We start from the raw sequence: 19,158 nt of genomic DNA, 5'->3' as shown, positions 1-19,158 counted from the left end.
ATATCTACAAGTCTTATCATTTTATTTAGAGAAAAATGTATCTTCATAACCTAACATGAAACTAAATTTAGTTAAATATACGCTGTATAGTTGAGCAAAATATTTATTAAAAAAAAATTTACCTTACAACAAGAAAAATATATTTTTCTAAGTTTCCACTTACTTTTAAACTAAACTTTTGTTTATAACTTTAGGTTATTTTTTCGTTAAAGTTAATTAATACAGCTATCAAACACAAAAATTGTCGGCTCAACTCATTTTAACAACGACAACAGTGTCAGCTTTTCAAGCTACGGAGCAATGTTTTGTCATTCTTGTCAAATGCATTTGTATAGCTTGCACACACAATAGTAATATAACTTTGCTAATGCCCAATCGAACTTTGTATAAAGCTATAGGTATGATAAGTTTCATAATTTAGTTTGATCGAGCTTTGTAACTGACAACCATTTGTGGATCTTTGCACACTTTAATTTTTTTCAAAAAACATACTTTCTAGAAATGCACAGCTTTATATTTAATTATCAGTTCTAAATTACTATAACTATTTACAAACTTTATTCAACTACTTGGAATTAAATATAAGATAACCTATTTAATAACGCCTTGTAGAAAAAGTTTATCCTCAACATTTCTAACCATTTTAATAAAACTTTGACAAGTTATGATAATTCAGAGCTAATGCAGATAATGTTACGAAATAACTTAAGCTAGTACATTTTATTCTAACCTTCTTATGATATACAATTAAAAAACTTTTAATGCTATACAACTAAAATAAATTTTGAACTTTTTTTTTGTTAAATTCAACAGGATTTATTTTCGAAAGTTATGGTATTAGTTACTGAATTAGCTTTCCACAACAGGAAATGAATATTTAATTTTTGATTAAACCAAAACATTTTGAACTTTGTGGCAACTTGAGGGAAATTTATTTATATCAATTTCAAGCATTATCTTGCGTATTGACGTAATTTTCTAAAGATATTTAAGGTAAATATATAGATACTCCAACACATATACTAACTACCTTTGGCATGTAAATAAGTTTATTTGACGAACAAAAGCTACGCTAGATAACAGAAAAGTATATATGACAATTTTGGTCACCAGCAAAAAGTTAACTGAAAACTTCACAGCATAATAAATAATACTTGACAGAGCTCTCTTATTTGAAAAATGAAAATACAGTATTGAAGAGGTGGAATTTATAAAACTTCATCAAATATTTAACAGTTTTAACGGAGATATTGGGAAATTATAAATATGTTTACAGAAACATATTTTTTCTGGTTATGCTTAACAAAACGTAATAAAAAAATTATCTTCAACTTAATCCGATTTCTTTTGTCCCCCACCTGTTCAAATAAAAAGATTTAATATTGAGTTAACTGTAATTTATATAATATTAATCTGATAAAATATTAAGTTATATACAATCAAGAACTATTATAAGCTTTTTATTGTTATACAGCTCAAAATTTATATTTTATAATGTAATATTTATATCATTATATTTAATTATATGACAATATAAATGTGGATAAAATTATTAACTACACATTAAACTTGTTTTTAATAAAAAATTTAAGTTATAACATTAATAATACATATTTACCATAAGAACTTTGTTATTATTTTCATTGATACTTATCGTGTTAATAAGATAAATTCAATAGTGGTTAATGTACAAGTAGAAATTTAAAAAAAGTTGTGATATTTTGATATATTTAAGATCGTAAAACCTCATTATTTTTTGTTGCGTTACAATATTTTTGTTATTAGTTTAATTGTTTACATTTACTTAGCTTTTCTGATTCAGTTCTTTTGTAAAGTTTTTTTAATAATAATCATAACAACTCAAGATTAAAGCTAAGTATTGCAAAATATTGATAAAAATCAATTTCCTGTCTAGAGATACTGATAGCCCACGTATAAATACTAAGTCTGAACTATAAACAAAAACTTTCAGTTATAACTGACTAAAAATTTAATCTGCTTTGAATATTCTATCTACTTGGTAAAACAAATTTCATTTAGTATAATAATACCAAATTCAAACAAAAAAGTTTAAGGAGGAAATAAAACTTTTAACAAAAGTGTAATTAAAAGCTTAATTTTGTCTGAAAATTTAGTTTATGTAATATTTAAATTAACTTTTAAACTCTTCTAACAAAGAAACTAAATACAAAGAAATAATGTAAACAATCAAACAAACGTTTCTATTGTTCTAGAAATGAATGTGCTTTTTTTCTCTGCTTGACTTTTCTGTATGATATATTGTTTTAACGTTTGTTTAACCTAATTTTATGATGGATATAACAAATTCATTGATAGCAATTGCTAGTCTAAATTGATTCAGTACTACTTACTTAACTCTAACAAAATTTAAGTAGACTAATTGCTACCTAACTTCTGTTAATATTAAAAAACATTAGTAAGTTTAGAATTTATTTTAACAGATTTTATCTAACAAGAAAAACATAAGAAAATTTTTATGTTATACCTAAAATATTTAAGGAATCTACCAAAATATAAAATTCAAGACTGAAAATTATAACTTTTCTACAACATTCTAAAATTGCTCAGTCTAATTCTAACTATATTTTCTTAAACACTGTACTTGAATATTATAAATAAATACTCTACTAAGCATACCATCTTTTCTTCTCCTACCTCTTTCTTCCTCGTAAGCCGATTCTAACAACTTTTTGATAAATTCGCGAGGGTCTAATTTAATTTCAAGAATAAACATTAAGTTAATATTTGAAAGCTTAATTTTAAACTAATGTATAAGCAACTAGTCTGTATTCTAATACTTTGAAACAAAATTTTGCTTTGAATTTAAAAGCTGAGCTTATTTTAATCTAGAGCTAGTGTTTATTTAAGTTAACTTAGTCTTTCAAATAAACTCAAAAAAAACTTCTGTCTGATAATATATCTGAACTAAAATACTGTCTGAAATTATTTTATACAAAAACCTGGTATATTAGAGTCTCTGTTAAAATTTCCTCCTGTAGTTTTACCTGAAAGTTAATGTTAACAAGCTATTTTCCATAACTCAAACTTTAAATCAATTGTCTTAAAGTATCATATTTTAAAAAAGTATTACAAATATTTTCATTTAAGTTTAAAATTATATAGGATACATTTTTACAAATTAAATCTCATTTTAGTTTAAAACATTTTCAATATTGAGATGTAATACAAGTGAACTAATTTTATTAAATCGATTGGTATTGATTATTTTTACAAAAAACTTGTAGGTTAACTTAAACTTCACCGTTGTCACTTAAATCGTTTAAGTTTTATTACAGTATTTAATCGCCAGTTTTAACATCAATTATATTTAGATTTCAGATAATAGGAATTTTAATAGTTTTTAATTATTTAGCTTTTACTTAAAATCAATTTGTATTTTTAATTAAGAGCTGTATGTATTTTTATCTTTATTTAACTATTCTGTAAGTCAAAAACTTAGTCAAATTTAGAAATTTTTCAATTTGTTTAAATAAAATATTTTAATTATTAAACTTATAACTACTATCTTAGAATTTTTCATTTTTTAAGCTGCACAATTAAAAATTTTGCAGATTTGAACTTGAACAATTGTAATTCCATTAACTTTTACAAAGATTAAATGCATCATTATCTTATTATGCGATTAAAATTTAAAATGGTGTTAATGACATAATCAAATTCTTATCATCTTTAGAGAGACAGAGACAATACTAAATTAGCCTATTACGTTCTTAATATATTCTCTTATTTCTTTGATTTTTATTACTTCAGATAGTAAATACAGCTTAAATATTTTTAACTTATAAGATGTAACGTTATAAGGCATTAAATCCTGGAGATCCTGATAAGCTAAGCTTATCGGAATGTATATCACAGATGTTCTTGTGCTAAAACTTTATTCCGACTAACGGCGTTTCACTGCTCTCAAATAAATTTAAGAACAGATCTACGGAGTCTATAAAATGTTAACACACATTAGAAAAAAAGCAGAAAAAAGCATGTATAATTATGTATAGTGTTTATCTAGGTAGTAACTATAAATGGACTTTATGGTTTAAAAACAAAGTTTGGGATAAAAGCGTAAAATTATAAAATTGTCTACAAAAAAAACAAATTTAATAAAAGTAGGCACCAACCTCAAAAAGCTCTAAGAATAGGCAGATTTTAAAAATGAAAATTAAATTGAGTTGTGCAGAAGTGTTACGTCATAATAATTTTAACAAATTATTCAATAATTTATACAGCTTGAAAACATGAAGTATTAAACTTGCAAGAATATATAAGTTTTGTGAAATAAATTAGTACATAAATAGACAGAGTTATTTAAAGTAGAATCGTCGGTTATGGGGACAGATATTCGATAAATCTTGCCGCTTATTCAGAAGTAGGTCTTTATCTTCTGCTGCAATTACTGCTCTTTGTGTATTGCAAGTTGGGCAAATTCTACTTACTCCGTTGGATGTATGTTTTATCTTTGAAACAATACTCCACTCCATGTTTGGCCTTTTACCGTACCTGTAAAAAAAGCTCCAGACATAATCCGATAAACGCGTGCTTTGTTTTTTATTTATATTTTTAAAAGTATGTTTATGATTAGCATATCTATCCTTGAAACTACCTGCTGTACTTCCGATATAAATTTTATCTGGGCCCTTACTTTCAACTTTAACTTTATAAATTACATTTTTAATTAAGCAATTACCTTTTAATGGGCAGTTATCTTTGTTTAATTTACGGCAATTACATGTTTTAGGCATATTACTTAACTTATTACTATTAGGGTTAGCTGGTTTTGAATATTTATTTATAGTTTTATTGTTATGCATTTTGCTTATACTTTTAGCGCTATTATCACTTACTTGTTCTAAGTTTTCTTTTATCATTTTAGAAATACTTCTAGTTATACGTTGATTATTATAATCTACATTATTGTTAGTATTATTGATATCGATATTTTCATTATCATTAATATTAAAGTTATCATTATAGCTTATATCTTTAATGTTTAAAGTTTTAATATATTTTACATTATTCTTACCATAATTAAAATTTTTACTATTAGGATTATTATTATTATTACTGTTATTAAAATTATTATTATTATTATTATTACTGTTATTATTAATTTGATTAGTATAATTAGAAATATTGTTCATATCTACGTTATTACTAACTTTATTACTAGAGTTATTATTTGTATTAGCTTTGATATGTCTATTTTTAAAATTTGAAATTACTGTTTTGTTGTGCGATTGTATTAAAGTTTTAACATTACTCATGCAACTATAAGAAATTTTAACTGTCTTTCTATTAAAAATTTTGTTATAAAAGTGGCTATCGGGGAAGTGTTTATCGACTAGCTTTAAAAATTCTTTACCTAAGTTTATATTAACTGAAGAGCAATATGGAGGATTATACCACATTATATGTCGGTTACGCGGTTTTTTGCGTATTTTATCTACATCTAATTTTTCATACTTTAATTTACATTTAAAACCTCGATTTTTTAATTCATTTTCGTACGGTGCTTTTATTTCGTTAAATATCTTTTCGTTCGAAGAGAGGGTACTTAGACGTTTTTGTGTCATTACCGGGAGGCATTTTTTTACATGGTAAGGGTGGTCAGAATTAATATTGATAAAGTTTAATAAAGAATTCGGTTTACGGTACGGACGGTAAGTATTATTAGATAAATTTAAAGTAACATCTAAAAAATTCGTTATTTGCGCTCCTATTTCTAAAGTTATTTTAAAACCGATATCAGACATCAATCTAAACGTTGACTTTTTAATTTTTTCGTAAACAAGAGGTTTTGAAAGATCAATAACACCGAGTCCATCATCTCTATACAACCCACAATTATCAAAAATACACTTTTATAACAAAATTTTTAATAGAAAGACAGTTAAAATTTCTTATAGTTGCATGAGTAATGTTAAAACTTTAATACAATCGCACAACAAAACAGTAATTTCAAATTTTAAAAATAGACATATCAAAGCTAATACAAATAATAACTCTAGTAATAAAGTTAGTAATAACGTAGATATGAACAATATTTCTAATTATACTAATCAAATTAATAATAACAGTAATAATAATAATAATAATAATTTTAATAACAGTAATAATAATAATAATCCTAATAGTAAAAATTTTAATTATGGTAAGAATAATGTAAAATATATTAAAACTTTAAACATTAAAGATATAAGCTATAATGATAACTTTAATATTAATGATAATGAAAATATCGATATCAATAATACTAACAATAATGTAGATTATAATAATCAACGTATAACTAGAAGTATTTCTAAAATGATAAAAGAAAACTTAGAACAAGTAAGTGATAATAGCGCTAAAAGTATAAGCAAAATGCATAACAATAAAACTATAAATAAATATTCAAAACCAGCTAACCCTAATAGTAATAAGTTAAGTAATATGCCTAAAACATGTAATTGCCGTAAATTAAACAAAGATAACTGCCCATTAAAAGGTAATTGCTTAATTAAAAATGTAATTTATAAAGTTAAAGTTGAAAGTAAGGGCCCAGATAAAATTTATATCGGAAGTACAGCAGGTAGTTTCAAGGATAGATATGCTAATCATAAACATACTTTTAAAAATATAAATAAAAAACAAAGCACGCGTTTATCGGATTATGTCTGGAGCTTTTTTCACAGGTACGGTAAAAGGCCAAACATGGAGTGGAGTATTGTTTCAAAGATAAAACATACATCCAACGGAGTAAGTAGAATTTGCCCAACTTGCAATACAGAAAGAGCAGTAATTGCAGCAGAAGATAAAGACCTACTTCTGAATAAGCGGCAAGATTTATCGAATATCTGTCCCCATAACCGACGATTCTACTTTAAATAACTCTGTCTATTTATGTACTAATTTATTTCACAAAACTTATATATTCTTGCAAGTTTAATACTTCATGTTTTCAAGCTGTATAAATTATTGAATAATTTGTTAAAATTATTATGACGTAACATTTCTGCACAACTCAATTTAATTTTCATTTTTAAAATCTGCCTATTCTTAGAGCTTTTTGAGGTTGGTGCCTACTTTTATTAAATTTGTTTTTTTTTGTAGACAATTTTATAATTTTACGCTTTTATCCCAAACTTTGTTTTTAAACCATAAAGTCCATTTATAGTTACTACCTAGATAAACACTATACATAATTATACATGCTTTTTTCTGCTTTTTTTCTAATGTGTGTTAACATTTTATAGACTCCGTAGATCTGTTCTTAAATTTATTTGAGAGCAGTGAAACGCCGTTAGTCGGAATAAAGTTTTAGCACAAGAACATCTGTGATATATTTTTAACTTATATTTTTTTGTAAAAATTTTAGTTTAAGAACTTAATATTTTTCAATTTATATTTAAAAACCAATTATGTCAATAAGTTATAAATTTTCAACTTCAGATTTGAAAAATTTAAGATATTTTTTAATCTAATTTCTATGTAACCAATCACTTAAAATTAAATTATAAACTTTAGTATTTTCATGTATACTAACCAATCATATAAGTTAGTTTTTAAATTATTTTACTTTTTCTTATTTACACTGACCATTAAAAGAAGTTTAAATTTAAACATAAAATATTTAAATTTTTTCTTATCTATTCTTATCTAACTAACCAATCAAAGAAGTCAAACCAGATGCGATTGAGTCTGAGACTGCCGACTGTTGCTGTTCTTGCACTATAATATTAATATCTATAAATCATTGCTATCATTAAAAATTTAAAGTATCATTTTTATTTTAACAATTTTTGTACTCAAAACAAAATTAATTCAAAACTATTAACTATTTATATCTTTGTGAACTTAAGTACCATTGTTAATTAATGTTTTTATAATGTTAAGTATATTTGTATTGATGTCTTGTAATTCTATATATTACTATCTATATTTAAGTAGTACAGTTTAACTGTTTTGTCATCTGAACAAAAAATTTAAGTTTATCAAATTTGAAATAAAAAATAAGTTTTATGTCAAATCAATATAATTATAGTACTATTTTGTAATTGTTTGAAATCAATAAATTTCATTTGTTGAAATTCTAAATAATTTACTTATTATTACATTTCACCGGGTTTAAATTTATGCTTGAAAATTTTAACACATTTTATAAAATCTTATAAAACATAACTGATTACAAAACACTTTTTATTTATAATATGTATATACGCTCTATGCACAATATATCATCTTTGGCACAAGTGCTACTACTTTTGAAGCGTAAGAGTATTTGAATAACAAGAACAAACATAATAAAACTAGTCGAATAACAATGCACAAAATAAAAGTGATATGTTTAAGTTTGAGTGTTTATGAAAATTATATGTTTGAGATTATTTATATAATGTTTTCAAAGGTATAATATAGTTATTCTTTTATAAATACTCAACAAACTTGAACATTTCACTTATATTTAATGCTTATATTATATTTTTTAGGCACTTATTTATACTAGACATATGATAAAATTTTGTTTTCAGTTTATAACTTGACAACTTCTGACTAAATGTTATAAAATTTAGAAGTAACATATTTTTAAACTAGAAAATATTGTTTTTGTATCAAGTATGAATAATACAGTACATGTAAAACGACAATGTCTGACTATATTTTTACATAATCAAATATATGAATAATGTTATGATTAATGTATGACGTTTTTTACGAGTAATATTGTGCATTGTTTAACATAAATTTGCTTAGTAAAACTAAACTAAATCTCATAACTTGTATTGTTGCCAGCAAGTTAAAACAATACTTACAAGTTGAATACTTTAATTTCTTATAAAAAACTTTAATACAGCTAATTACTTAGCGATAACAAATATTTTACTTAACATGCAATTTCTAAAACTTCATAGAAAAACTTCATTTTTTAATTAAAATTTTGTGTTTTAAATTAACATTATGCTAAATACACAAGCACTAAATTGTACTACAAAATTTAACAATTTAACACATAGGTAATGGTGGCTTTCTTATCTTTAAATGTCATTTATAGGATGTACCGGCCTTTAGCAAATAAAACATGAATTTAGCAAACAAACTAAATTAGACTATTAGTAATATTTTATTATGCGCTTAAAATTTTTTCAAGACCTTAATATTTTGTTCTTATACTCTTAATTTTTATAGTGATTCTGTACAACTTAAATAAACTTTTAGCAGTTGTATATTTTATTTTAACTTAATACAATAACTTTCAATTATAAAATCAGACTTATAAGCTGTAATTTTTAAGCTGTTTTAATAAGATCTAAACTAGTAAGGCAAAGACTTACACTCAAAACCACAAGGTTAATTATTATTTTTAAATATATATTTGGTTTTAAACAAATGCAAACTTTAAATAATACGAATCTAAGTTTTAAAATAAACAAACTTTTCTTTTTTTTGGATTATTTCATTTAAATTTTTTAAAACGGAGTTGCATTGGTATAACAGTAAAATTTATTGCTACTTTTTACATTTTATCGAAATTTAAATTTTTATACATTCAACTCATAACTCAAACTTTAGATAATTTTAAAGCGTCTTATATTTAAATAAAACTAATAAGTCATTATATAACTCCTAATAAAATTAGTTATTACGAGCTTGACTAACTTAATTTTACATGACCATAAATGTTTGTAAGATTTTATTTGCAGATTATTATCTTTATATTTAGCTGTTGAATTTAAGAAACTAAATTGAAGCTCCTTTTTTAGTTATTCAATTGGACTAATTATAAACAGTTGTTACATTTACTGATTTTAGATATCACAACCAACAACTAAAATTTTAAACATTTTGCAATTAGAAGGTAAGAACAATTTTGAGCATTTAATTATTACAACCTACAGTATCAACTTAACTTTGACTATAAACTTAATATTTTCTAAACTAGATTGTTCAAGTCAATTTAATCACTACTGCTTTCATAAACTTTTTTTTTATCTGTAAGCTTTATTTTAGTTCTAAAACTAAATAAAGAAATTTGTCTGAATATCTAGGTAAGTAACTTTCTAAATACAATCTATCTTAAAATTACAACTGACCACAACTTTCCATATCGTCCGAATCCGAGCTGGAAATCAAATACTCCCTGTGCTTGTCACTACCCTTCGCGCAAGTACCTCTTATCTCACTGAAACTGTCTTCCCTGCAACTATCTTCCGGCTCCAAACTCCTGTACGCTTCCCTTGTACTACGATCTTCTTCAAGCGACTTGTAGCTCATGTGTTCGAAAGTGTCCTTGTAAGTGTTCTTGCACTTGTCAAAAGTGTCCTGGCAACTTTCCTGGATGTCGCTGAACGTGTCTGATTTAAAAGCGTCCTTGCACTTGGTGGAACATTTTAAGACTGTCTGCGCTAAACTGTTGATCCCTGTGGCTGCGTTTTTGAATGCTAAATAAGCTACATGTGACTATTTTTACTAAAACTTAACTCACTAGCTACATCTGCTTATTTTACAACTTATACGTGAGCTAAATACTAACTTAACTACTGCTATTATTCTCAATAATTAACTGCATAGTGCAAAAGCTACTTGCAACTAAATATATGTACATTATTTCTATTTTAAAATTTCATTTTATTTTTTAAACCAACTTTAATTTTATATTTACATCTCAACACATCTTCACACTGTAAAATTTCACAACTGCAAATTCCTCTAATAGTTATTATTTAATTGTAATTCTTTATTTTTTTTATCTACTGTTTTTCAGGAAGCTTGTGATAAATATAATATTAAAACTTAATTACCAACCTTCACCAGCGAGTTTTCCAGCCTGATCAGACAAGACCCCGAGCGCTTCATCAATTTTGTCCTCGTTCTTCAGCACGAAAGGCCTGATGAACTTCTTGTAAATCAGTGTTGATCCGTTGCCCGCGAACGGGAGTGCGCCCATGCACCATCCGAGGAAGACGCACTGAAATATGGGCTTGAATAGAAACAAGAGAAAATATTGTTAAATGATTTTTTTTTACTCTATTGTATACTCTATATTTTTAGTATTTATTTTATAGTTTAACAAATAACAAAAAACACGCTCAAAATATTTGGTCTTGGGTAAGCCCATGCACCATCCGAGGAAGACGCACTGAAATATGGGCTGAGGTGAGAAACAAGAAGATAAATATTGTTATGACAGTAGTTTTTTAATAAACAATTTATCAAATATATTTGTTTTATCTATCTCCATACACCAACCCAGAAAAATGCATTTTAATTGTAATATTGGCTTCAATTAACAAGAAAAAAGTAAAATTGGCATTAGTTAATATAATTATGGAGATTATTTTTATGGTTTCACATACCCCATACACAAACCCAGGAAAATACAATGTAATATGGGTTTGAATAAGACAAGAGAAATAAATTGGAAGTTGATTTAATTTTTTTATTGTGTTGCACTCATATTTTCTAGTAGTTATATTATATACCCCATACAGTAACCCAGAAAGATGTACTGTAATATGGGCTAATAACAACAAAATAAATAAACTTTTAATTTGTTCATATAAACTTTAAAGTTATTAATCATTTATTTTTTAAGTATTATTTTCATTCACCAGCTGAGAAAGAATCTTGTATGTACAAGAAAAACAATATTTTCGTGTAAAAAATTAATATGTTATATTTGAATGTTTTAATCGTTGATTATCTGTTGTTGATTTACTTTATAGCTTATCAACGATTAATTATAAGCGTTTATAGATAAAGGTACTATAACAATCCACCATGACATACTTCTAAAATGTGGTTGATTTTAGCAAAGTGGATATCTTCTAGTTTTGATGAATAGAAGTATTATCTAACTTGAAAATCGGAAAACACTGGGAAATTAGCTTATAAAACAAGAAAAAACATTGTTAATAGTTTATTGTTTAGCACAAACGAAATTGGTTGTGGCAACTACTTGCAAGTGATTGTTTAATGCTTTGTTTACCAGTTAACGGTAAATCACCATCAGAGAAATGTTAAATAGTGATAAGAGAAAAAGATAGATATAACAAATGATAATATTATTAATGCTATAAAACATTGATACATTTTAGTTTTTTGTCAACTGTAAACAGTTTAGTTTTTCTCAAATGCAGCGCACCAACAACTTTTTCAATTTAGAAGTCAGGATGCAAAAAAAAAAACTAGATATTACTGATAGTTAAAACTGATATATTTGGTATAATTTATTTTTTGTCACTTAATTTTTTATTTGATACATTGGTTCTTTAAGCGGACTTTATAATGATGAGTAAGTTATTTTTATTTGGATTTAGTTCAGCTTACTATTTAACATTTTAAGTTTGGTATAATTTTATATTTTGCAAGAATGAACCTTGTTATTTTAGTTTAATTTGCAATTAAGTATTTAAGTTTGTATTAGCTTTCAATGTAAGTTTATTCAAATTAATCTGGAGACTATTCAAAACAACTGATATTAAAATAGCTTACTTTATAATTACGTAAATGCAAACGTAAATTTCGTTTAAACAATTATTTAACTTATTACTAATTGTGCAAATATATTACGTGTACTAATGTTAAGAAACTTTAAATTTTTGTAACTAGTTAAATATTGAAATGAGAAAGTTATGTATGTTGTGTAACATAACTTACAACACCTTATTGCAGTCATAAAACTTAATTATAATATCATTATTCTTCATAACAATTTTTTACTTGTATTATGTTAAAGCTATTTATATGTTGTTAATTAAAATTTGAAATATATAAACATATTTTCATATTTGTTCGTACTAATAAAAGAGTATTTTTGACAGATAAGTATAAATCACTTGAATGGTACAAACTAACACAACATCTATTCATGTTAAGTGAAGTGGTATAATGTATATGAAGATACTTTTGTATTCATTCAAATCTTGTTATTTGTTTTTATATTGTCATAAGCAAGTATAACATTTATTGTTGGATATAGGTTCCCAATTTTTATTTTTTTTTATTGCGACATTCCGTTAGTTTATAAAATGGTATTAATGAAGCACAGAGTGAAAGTAAAAAGTATTAAAGTAACAGTGAATTTTATATTTAACTGCTTGTAAAATTAATTTTTTATCAGTCGCATTAAAGTATGATATTTAAAACTATTTTTATAACATAATGAAACTATTAGACAGCCAATTATTTAAACAATATAGATGTACAATTAATTAATTAAGAAGTTTATGTTTATTTAGGTAATTAAAGTAATTAAATATACCAGAAACAAAATTAAACAAAAGTTTTATTAAAAGCATGTTTATTAACTATTTCAAAAAAGATTATTCAAAGCTAATAAATATTATAATTACTTTTTCAAACATACCATAAGTACATTAAGTTGCCTTTAGAACAAAGAAGTAATTTTAGACTACATACTATTTCAACACACACTCTTAAATATAATGACAATATTTCAAACTACAAGTGATCTTAATACCTTCAGAAAGTAGTAGAATGGCAACCAGGAGAGAATGATGTCGGAAAAGAACTCCAAACAGCTGAATGAGGAGTAGACGACCCAGTACATGAGCCACGCAGTATCATCACTAGTACCACGTGATTCAATTGCTTTCACACTATTGATATTAGAATCATGTATTGATTAAATTGCTATTACTTAATAGTACAATCTTTATACTCGAATGTTATAAAGTTGTTTAAAAAAACTTTCTTGTGCCTAAAAATGCCAATCAATATACAAAATTTATAGTTAATGCTATTTAGTCGTTAGTAAGTCTTGATTTAATTATTTTTACATTGAAGCATTACTAATTATAATAGGAAAGAATAAACAGTTAATCTAAAAGATATAAATTGTTTCACTTAAATGTTCATCACCTTGTGGTGAAATTCACAGTTCATTAATTTCAAATGGTTTTAGCTTTTTGCTTTTATAATAACTTATTGACTTAAAAAAATTTTATTCAATTTATTTTTTTCAAGTTTTTTTACTTAGTGCAAACATTTTAGTTTTATTATAATTCTTATCTATTAATACCAGAGTATTGAGTTAATTCAATTTAGTTGTTAAATAAAATTTAAAATACAGTCAGAAATGTTTATCAACTTAACTCAGAAAAATTAATGGTGAAAAAAAAATTATATTGACAGTTCACATGCATTTAAATATAAATTATAACCATATGTGATTGAAACATGCACGACTAATATTATTAAACATTTTGAATTTAATGTAAGACTTTAAATTTTACTAAAGTACTATTGCAGAGTAGGGTTGCCACTTTTCAAAGAAAATTTATCAAATTTTCATATACTTATTATTCATAAACTTATTATTCATGTATTCATTTTTTGTGCAATACAGGAAAAAACTTATTAACTCGAACAGAACATATTAAGAGACATTACTATATTTTGATAAAAACAGCTATATTTAAATTAAACTTAATCCAATAATTTCAAACAATAAAAATTTTGTTAACCAGGAAACTTAACTTTATTCCTTTAAAACAAACAATTAAAATTTACCCACATACTTAATTTTTTTAATAACTATATTGTACAATTTAAAAACAAAATTAATTGGATCTGATATCTAGTCACAATTTTAAAATACATTGTCATAGAAATATAAAAACAGAATTTTCAAACTACCAAAAGAGAATGTCCTAAAAAGTGACAACCCTGATAAAATGTAAAATAAACTTGAATGAAACTAACGATTGCCACAGTGGATACCCGATGAGTATGATATTGAAAATCATGTTTGAAAAGATGATAAACGCAAAGCCAAGGCAGATGCAAGAAGCTGAATTAACGTAAATCAAGTTATAAGTGATATTTCATGCAAATTATTGTGAAATAAAAATTAAACACCCTTAAATCAAAGTACTAACTATTTAAAAAAAAAAAAAAAGCTTTTGTTATATTACATGGATAAGTCTATTTTTTACTTACTTTTTTAGTAATCAAAGAAAAAACTATACTTTGTTTGAGCTTATAAAATGCCAAGCTTATGGATAACCAAAAAAAAGTTTAAAACATTAATAACAATCAATCAAGGTTTAACTAAAAAATTAACACATATTTAGTCCAAAACTTTGATTAACGTTATTACTCGCGTTAATAATTATTCTTCTCTTTATACAGAGTGAATAATCAAAAGCAGTCTACTTTTATAGCTAACCAATATTTTTTTGTAATCAAATCAAAAGCAGTTTAAAGTATTTATTGTGTTTACAATTACATTTTTATAAAATAAAATCACATATTTCTTTAGTAAAGTATCGAATTAGTAAGAAACTAATTAAGTCTTATAGGTGCGTCTAATAATTAATACAGCTTAAAAACAAATTGTAAAACACAAATGTTTAAATGTAAACTAAAACAGATTTAAGATTTATAATACCAAATGTATATTTTTTGTAATATTATGAACATAAAGAAAAGTTAAAACAAAATAAAATCTACAAACATATTAATTACACTAGAAAATTGAAAAAAAAATTATCAAAAATCATTGTGCAAAGACTATCCACACTACAAACATTCAACTTAAGCATTTGTTAACAATAGCTTAAGAACCAATTAAAATAATTATGTAATTCAGACTTTTAATGGATATCACCAGCATACTGACCAAATTATTGAGCAGTAAATGTAGTACAAAGAATACACTACTAGCTATCTACATGCAACTAAAGCAAAATGGCAAAAACTAAGTTTTGTTACAAAACTAGCACAAATCAATGATACAGTGAAACAAACTGGTGATAAATAAAAGCTTTCCTACAGATTCAACTTACGAGCAATATGCTGGGTACACGAATCCAATAAAATTACAAACCAGGGGAGCAGCATAACCGACAATCAAGTAGACAACCATGAGAAGCCATACAGCTGTTATTTACAATAAGTATTGTTAGTAGCAAGGTATTATTAGCTTGAAGTGGTAGGGTTTTTAATTTTTGTTATACTAATGGTATTTAATGTTTTAAACCTCATAGGTATTTTAGTGAAATTAATGACAATCTAACAACCATGATAAAATTTAGAATATTAATGTAAATTTTGTTAATAGGGTATCAATAGCAAGCTAGTATATTTAACAATGTATTAGTAACATTTAAGTTTTATAAAAATTAATGTATTATTCACATTTTGTTAGGGTGGTTTTAGTAACAAGACAATACATATAAGTCTAAACATTAAAAGTTGTTATGTATATATGTATATATAAATTAAATGATCTATAAAATTGAGGATTATGTTTGTAACAATACTTATTTGACCATTGAAAACTTAAAAAAGCTGAAGTAGTTCTTATAACTAGTTTGAAAAAACTTTAATGCTAAGAAGTAAGTGATTTATTAGCTGGATTTTGGTAAAAATTAAAATAGAAACTAGCTTAATACAGACATTTCCACTAATAAAAACAAATACATGTAATCTTAAAGCTTTACAAGATTGCAGTACAACAATGTTTACATAAATGAACTTAAAAACTATAACATTCTATTACATTCTCAAAAAATTACTAAGAGCTTCAAACAAACAATAAACTATCCATGAACTAAACAATCAACTATCTACAAACTTAAAAGCTATTTTTACATACAAACAATACTAACTCTGAAGATAATACAAATTGTGCTTCAAACACCTCAAACTTATATCAAAAACAAAACTAAACAACCTTAAGTAAACTGTATTTTTGTGTATAGTCTCAACTATAACAAATAAATAAGCAAACTAAGCTCTAATCCTAATAATAGCTCAAACCTACCAATCATTCCAAATGAGTTGGAGTATTCACCATGTGTGAAAGAGTAGTAATAATAGTTAGCTAACTGAAGTATTCTGTCAATATTGTTTGGTTCATTTTCAACTTCACTCATATCATAATAGTGATGATTGCGCTGAGTTCTATGGTATGTGGTCTGGTGCTCTGCCATGCTGATGTACTTTATACTAACAAAAACTGACAAACATTTACAAACTATCTGAAAAAATTAGTCAGGCTGGTTACAATCTACACTATTCAACTATCGTTATGCTTTGCTTTATACTAAGAAAAAATCTATTAACTAACTGATAGTGCTTGATCTAAATTAATGATATAACTGCTCTCATCACAATTGCTAACAATCATAGAAATTGCTTTATTTATTTGAAATTAAGCAATTGTTCCAACTACTATAAACTTACAAAAACCAACAAATATTTATAATTTAATTTAAATATTGGTCTTTCTATACAACCAGGTCCTTTGACAAAAATATTTGAGTCATTTTTATCCTGTTCAATAAAGTAATAAACAATAAATCAACTTTAATATCTGCTCTCATCATAATTGCTTCACTATGCTACAACTTAAAATAAGTATTGTATTTACTATGATACAAAAATTGAGGCAGGGAGGGGGGTAAAATCACTTTGTAAAAATTTAGTCTAATTTTTACATAAAAAGCTAAGCTACCAGTTGTTCTTAGTAAAATCTGTAAAAAGTATCTAGTAGCTTATTAAAAACTATATTATTTAAGATCAAATTTCAAAAAAAAAAAAGAGTTTTACCCCCTTATGCCCTTAATGAGTTTTGATATTTACAATATGGTTATACAACTACTTTATCTTTACACTCAAAAATGAAATTAGTACTTTTGCTACTTTTAACTTGCTATTTTTTATATTAGTTTTAGAACCTTAGTATATATTAATTAATCTAAAATTTTTACTTTGTTGATTCTAAAAAAAGTGAGTTTCAACAACCTGTAATTTCTGTAGTTTTCAACTAGTGTTTAAAGCTTTGGTATTTAAGGGCAAGGGGGGGGATAAAACACTTTTTTTGAAGTTTGATTTTATTTTATATAATTTTTACTGAGCTAAGAGATGTTTTTCACAGATTTAAAAAACGCAAAATAAATTTTGGAATATATCCGGTCAAAGTCAGAGGCAACAATAGGATCATTATGGGAGACGCATACTAAAGCAGCAAATAACTAGAAATCACTAAAAATCTATCTCCTTTTACGTTTTTTGAGATAACTACCTCAAATTTTCAGTCTCCTTGCAACATTTAGAAAATTCTGTGGAAAAAAAAAATTTTTAATTGAAAAATAAAAAATTTATGACAAAAAATTGTTTTTTGTTCATTTTTTATACAAAATTTATATATATTTTTTTAATTATTTCCGACAGAATTTTCTAAATATATCAAGGAACACCTCCTAAAATGTTGAGGTAGTTATCTCAAAAACCGCAGGAGAAGATAAATAGATTTTAGTGAAATAGCCTATTTTTGCTGTTTTAGTTTGCGCCTCCCATAAAGATCCTATTGTTTTCTCCAATTTTGACCGGTTATATATTAAAAATTATTTTGAATTTTTTAAATCAGTAAAAAGCATCTTGTAGCTAAGTAAAAACTATATAAAATAAGATAAAATTTTGAAAAAAGTGTTAACCCCCCTATGCCCTTAATTTAGTTGGGCATTATAGCATATCTTAGTTTGAAATATTATAAGATGTTACTGATTTAAAAAAAATTGTTTAAAACTTTGGAATGTGGTGTTTAAACTCATTTAATATTCATTTATTGTATTTCACACCTACCTAAGATAATGTATCTCCTCTTTACACCAATTTTCTGCTCAGCTTTGGCCAGACCAGTAGTGAGAGCATTTGGGTGGTCGTCCAAGTACTTCTCCGCTTTGTCAAGGTACTGATTTATTTTTTCCATTGTTTTGATCACCGGGCTATTTACAATACAAATGTCCTAAAAAATCAGTATTCAAATATAGTATAATGAAGAAAACTTCAAAGCTTTTAGTGTTTATTGATTTGCTTTGCAAACTGAGGGCACAATAAATACTATTCATAAATGAAAAATCTAGACTAGACACTAAAATATTTTATTACTTGCAAATAAAAAACTTACTCATAAGTATTCAACACATTACAAACTTAAAAATTTTGATTAACAAAATTAAAGTTATGAATGTTATCTGATGAAAGTTTCTGTTAATAACTTGGATAATAAAGCTTTAATACCTCTTTTAATCATTTTTGAGCACAACTTTTTTTTCTATGCATAGTAAGTTTGTTAAGTATTTTTTTCTAGCTTATTATTTTAATAACATTATT

General features: G+C 25.1%; 1 protein-coding gene across 3 annotated transcripts; it reads right to left on the bottom strand.

Annotated features, from left to right (window-relative positions):
* Positions 1–1,045: 1,045 nt before the first annotated feature.
* On the bottom strand, positions 1,046–18,786 carry LOC145842057 (receptor expression-enhancing protein 5-like). Of its 3 annotated transcripts, none has more exons than XM_082949419.1 (6): positions 18,628–18,786; positions 15,825–15,918; positions 13,496–13,634; positions 10,819–10,981; positions 7,684–7,761; positions 1,046–1,358 (listed from the first exon to the last, which is right to left on the bottom strand). In XM_082949419.1, exons 1-6 carry the CDS (start codon positions 18,752–18,754, stop codon positions 1,333–1,335), a joined length of 627 nt encoding a protein of 208 aa, XP_082805545.1. In that variant the 5' UTR covers positions 18,755–18,786; the 3' UTR covers positions 1,046–1,332. The 3 variants fall into 3 exon arrangements, with proteins under 3 accessions (XP_082805545.1, XP_082805546.1, XP_082805547.1); XM_082949420.1 differs by having other exon boundaries at positions 7,684–7,746; XM_082949421.1 differs by lacking the exon at positions 7,684–7,761.
* Between the last annotated feature and the right edge of the window lie 372 nt (positions 18,787–19,158).

This window comes from Thalia democratica, chromosome 8 (genome assembly GCF_965202585.1).
Source record: "Thalia democratica chromosome 8, ktThaDemo2.hap1.1, whole genome shotgun sequence".
Classification (NCBI taxonomy): domain Eukaryota; kingdom Metazoa; phylum Chordata; class Thaliacea; order Salpida; family Salpidae; genus Thalia; species Thalia democratica.
The sequence above is the reverse complement of the archived record's forward strand: the minus strand, read 5'-3'. Positions and strand labels throughout refer to the sequence as shown.

What these genes read in the sequence shown, in the direction of transcription:
- LOC145842057 (XM_082949419.1), bottom strand. Translation starts at nt 18,754, where the DNA reads ATGGAAAAAATAAATCAGTACCTTGACAAAGCGGAGAAGTACTTGGAC. An exon ending in GAGGAGATACATTATCTTAG is followed by an intron (nt 15,919 to 18,627) that starts GTAGGTGTGAAA and finishes TGTAAATAACAG; the next exon opens with CTGTATGGCTTCTCATGGTT. An exon ending in CATTCTACTACTTTCTGAAG is followed by an intron (nt 10,982 to 13,495) that starts GTATTAAGATCA and finishes CCCATATTTCAG; the next exon opens with TGCGTCTTCCTCGGATGGTG.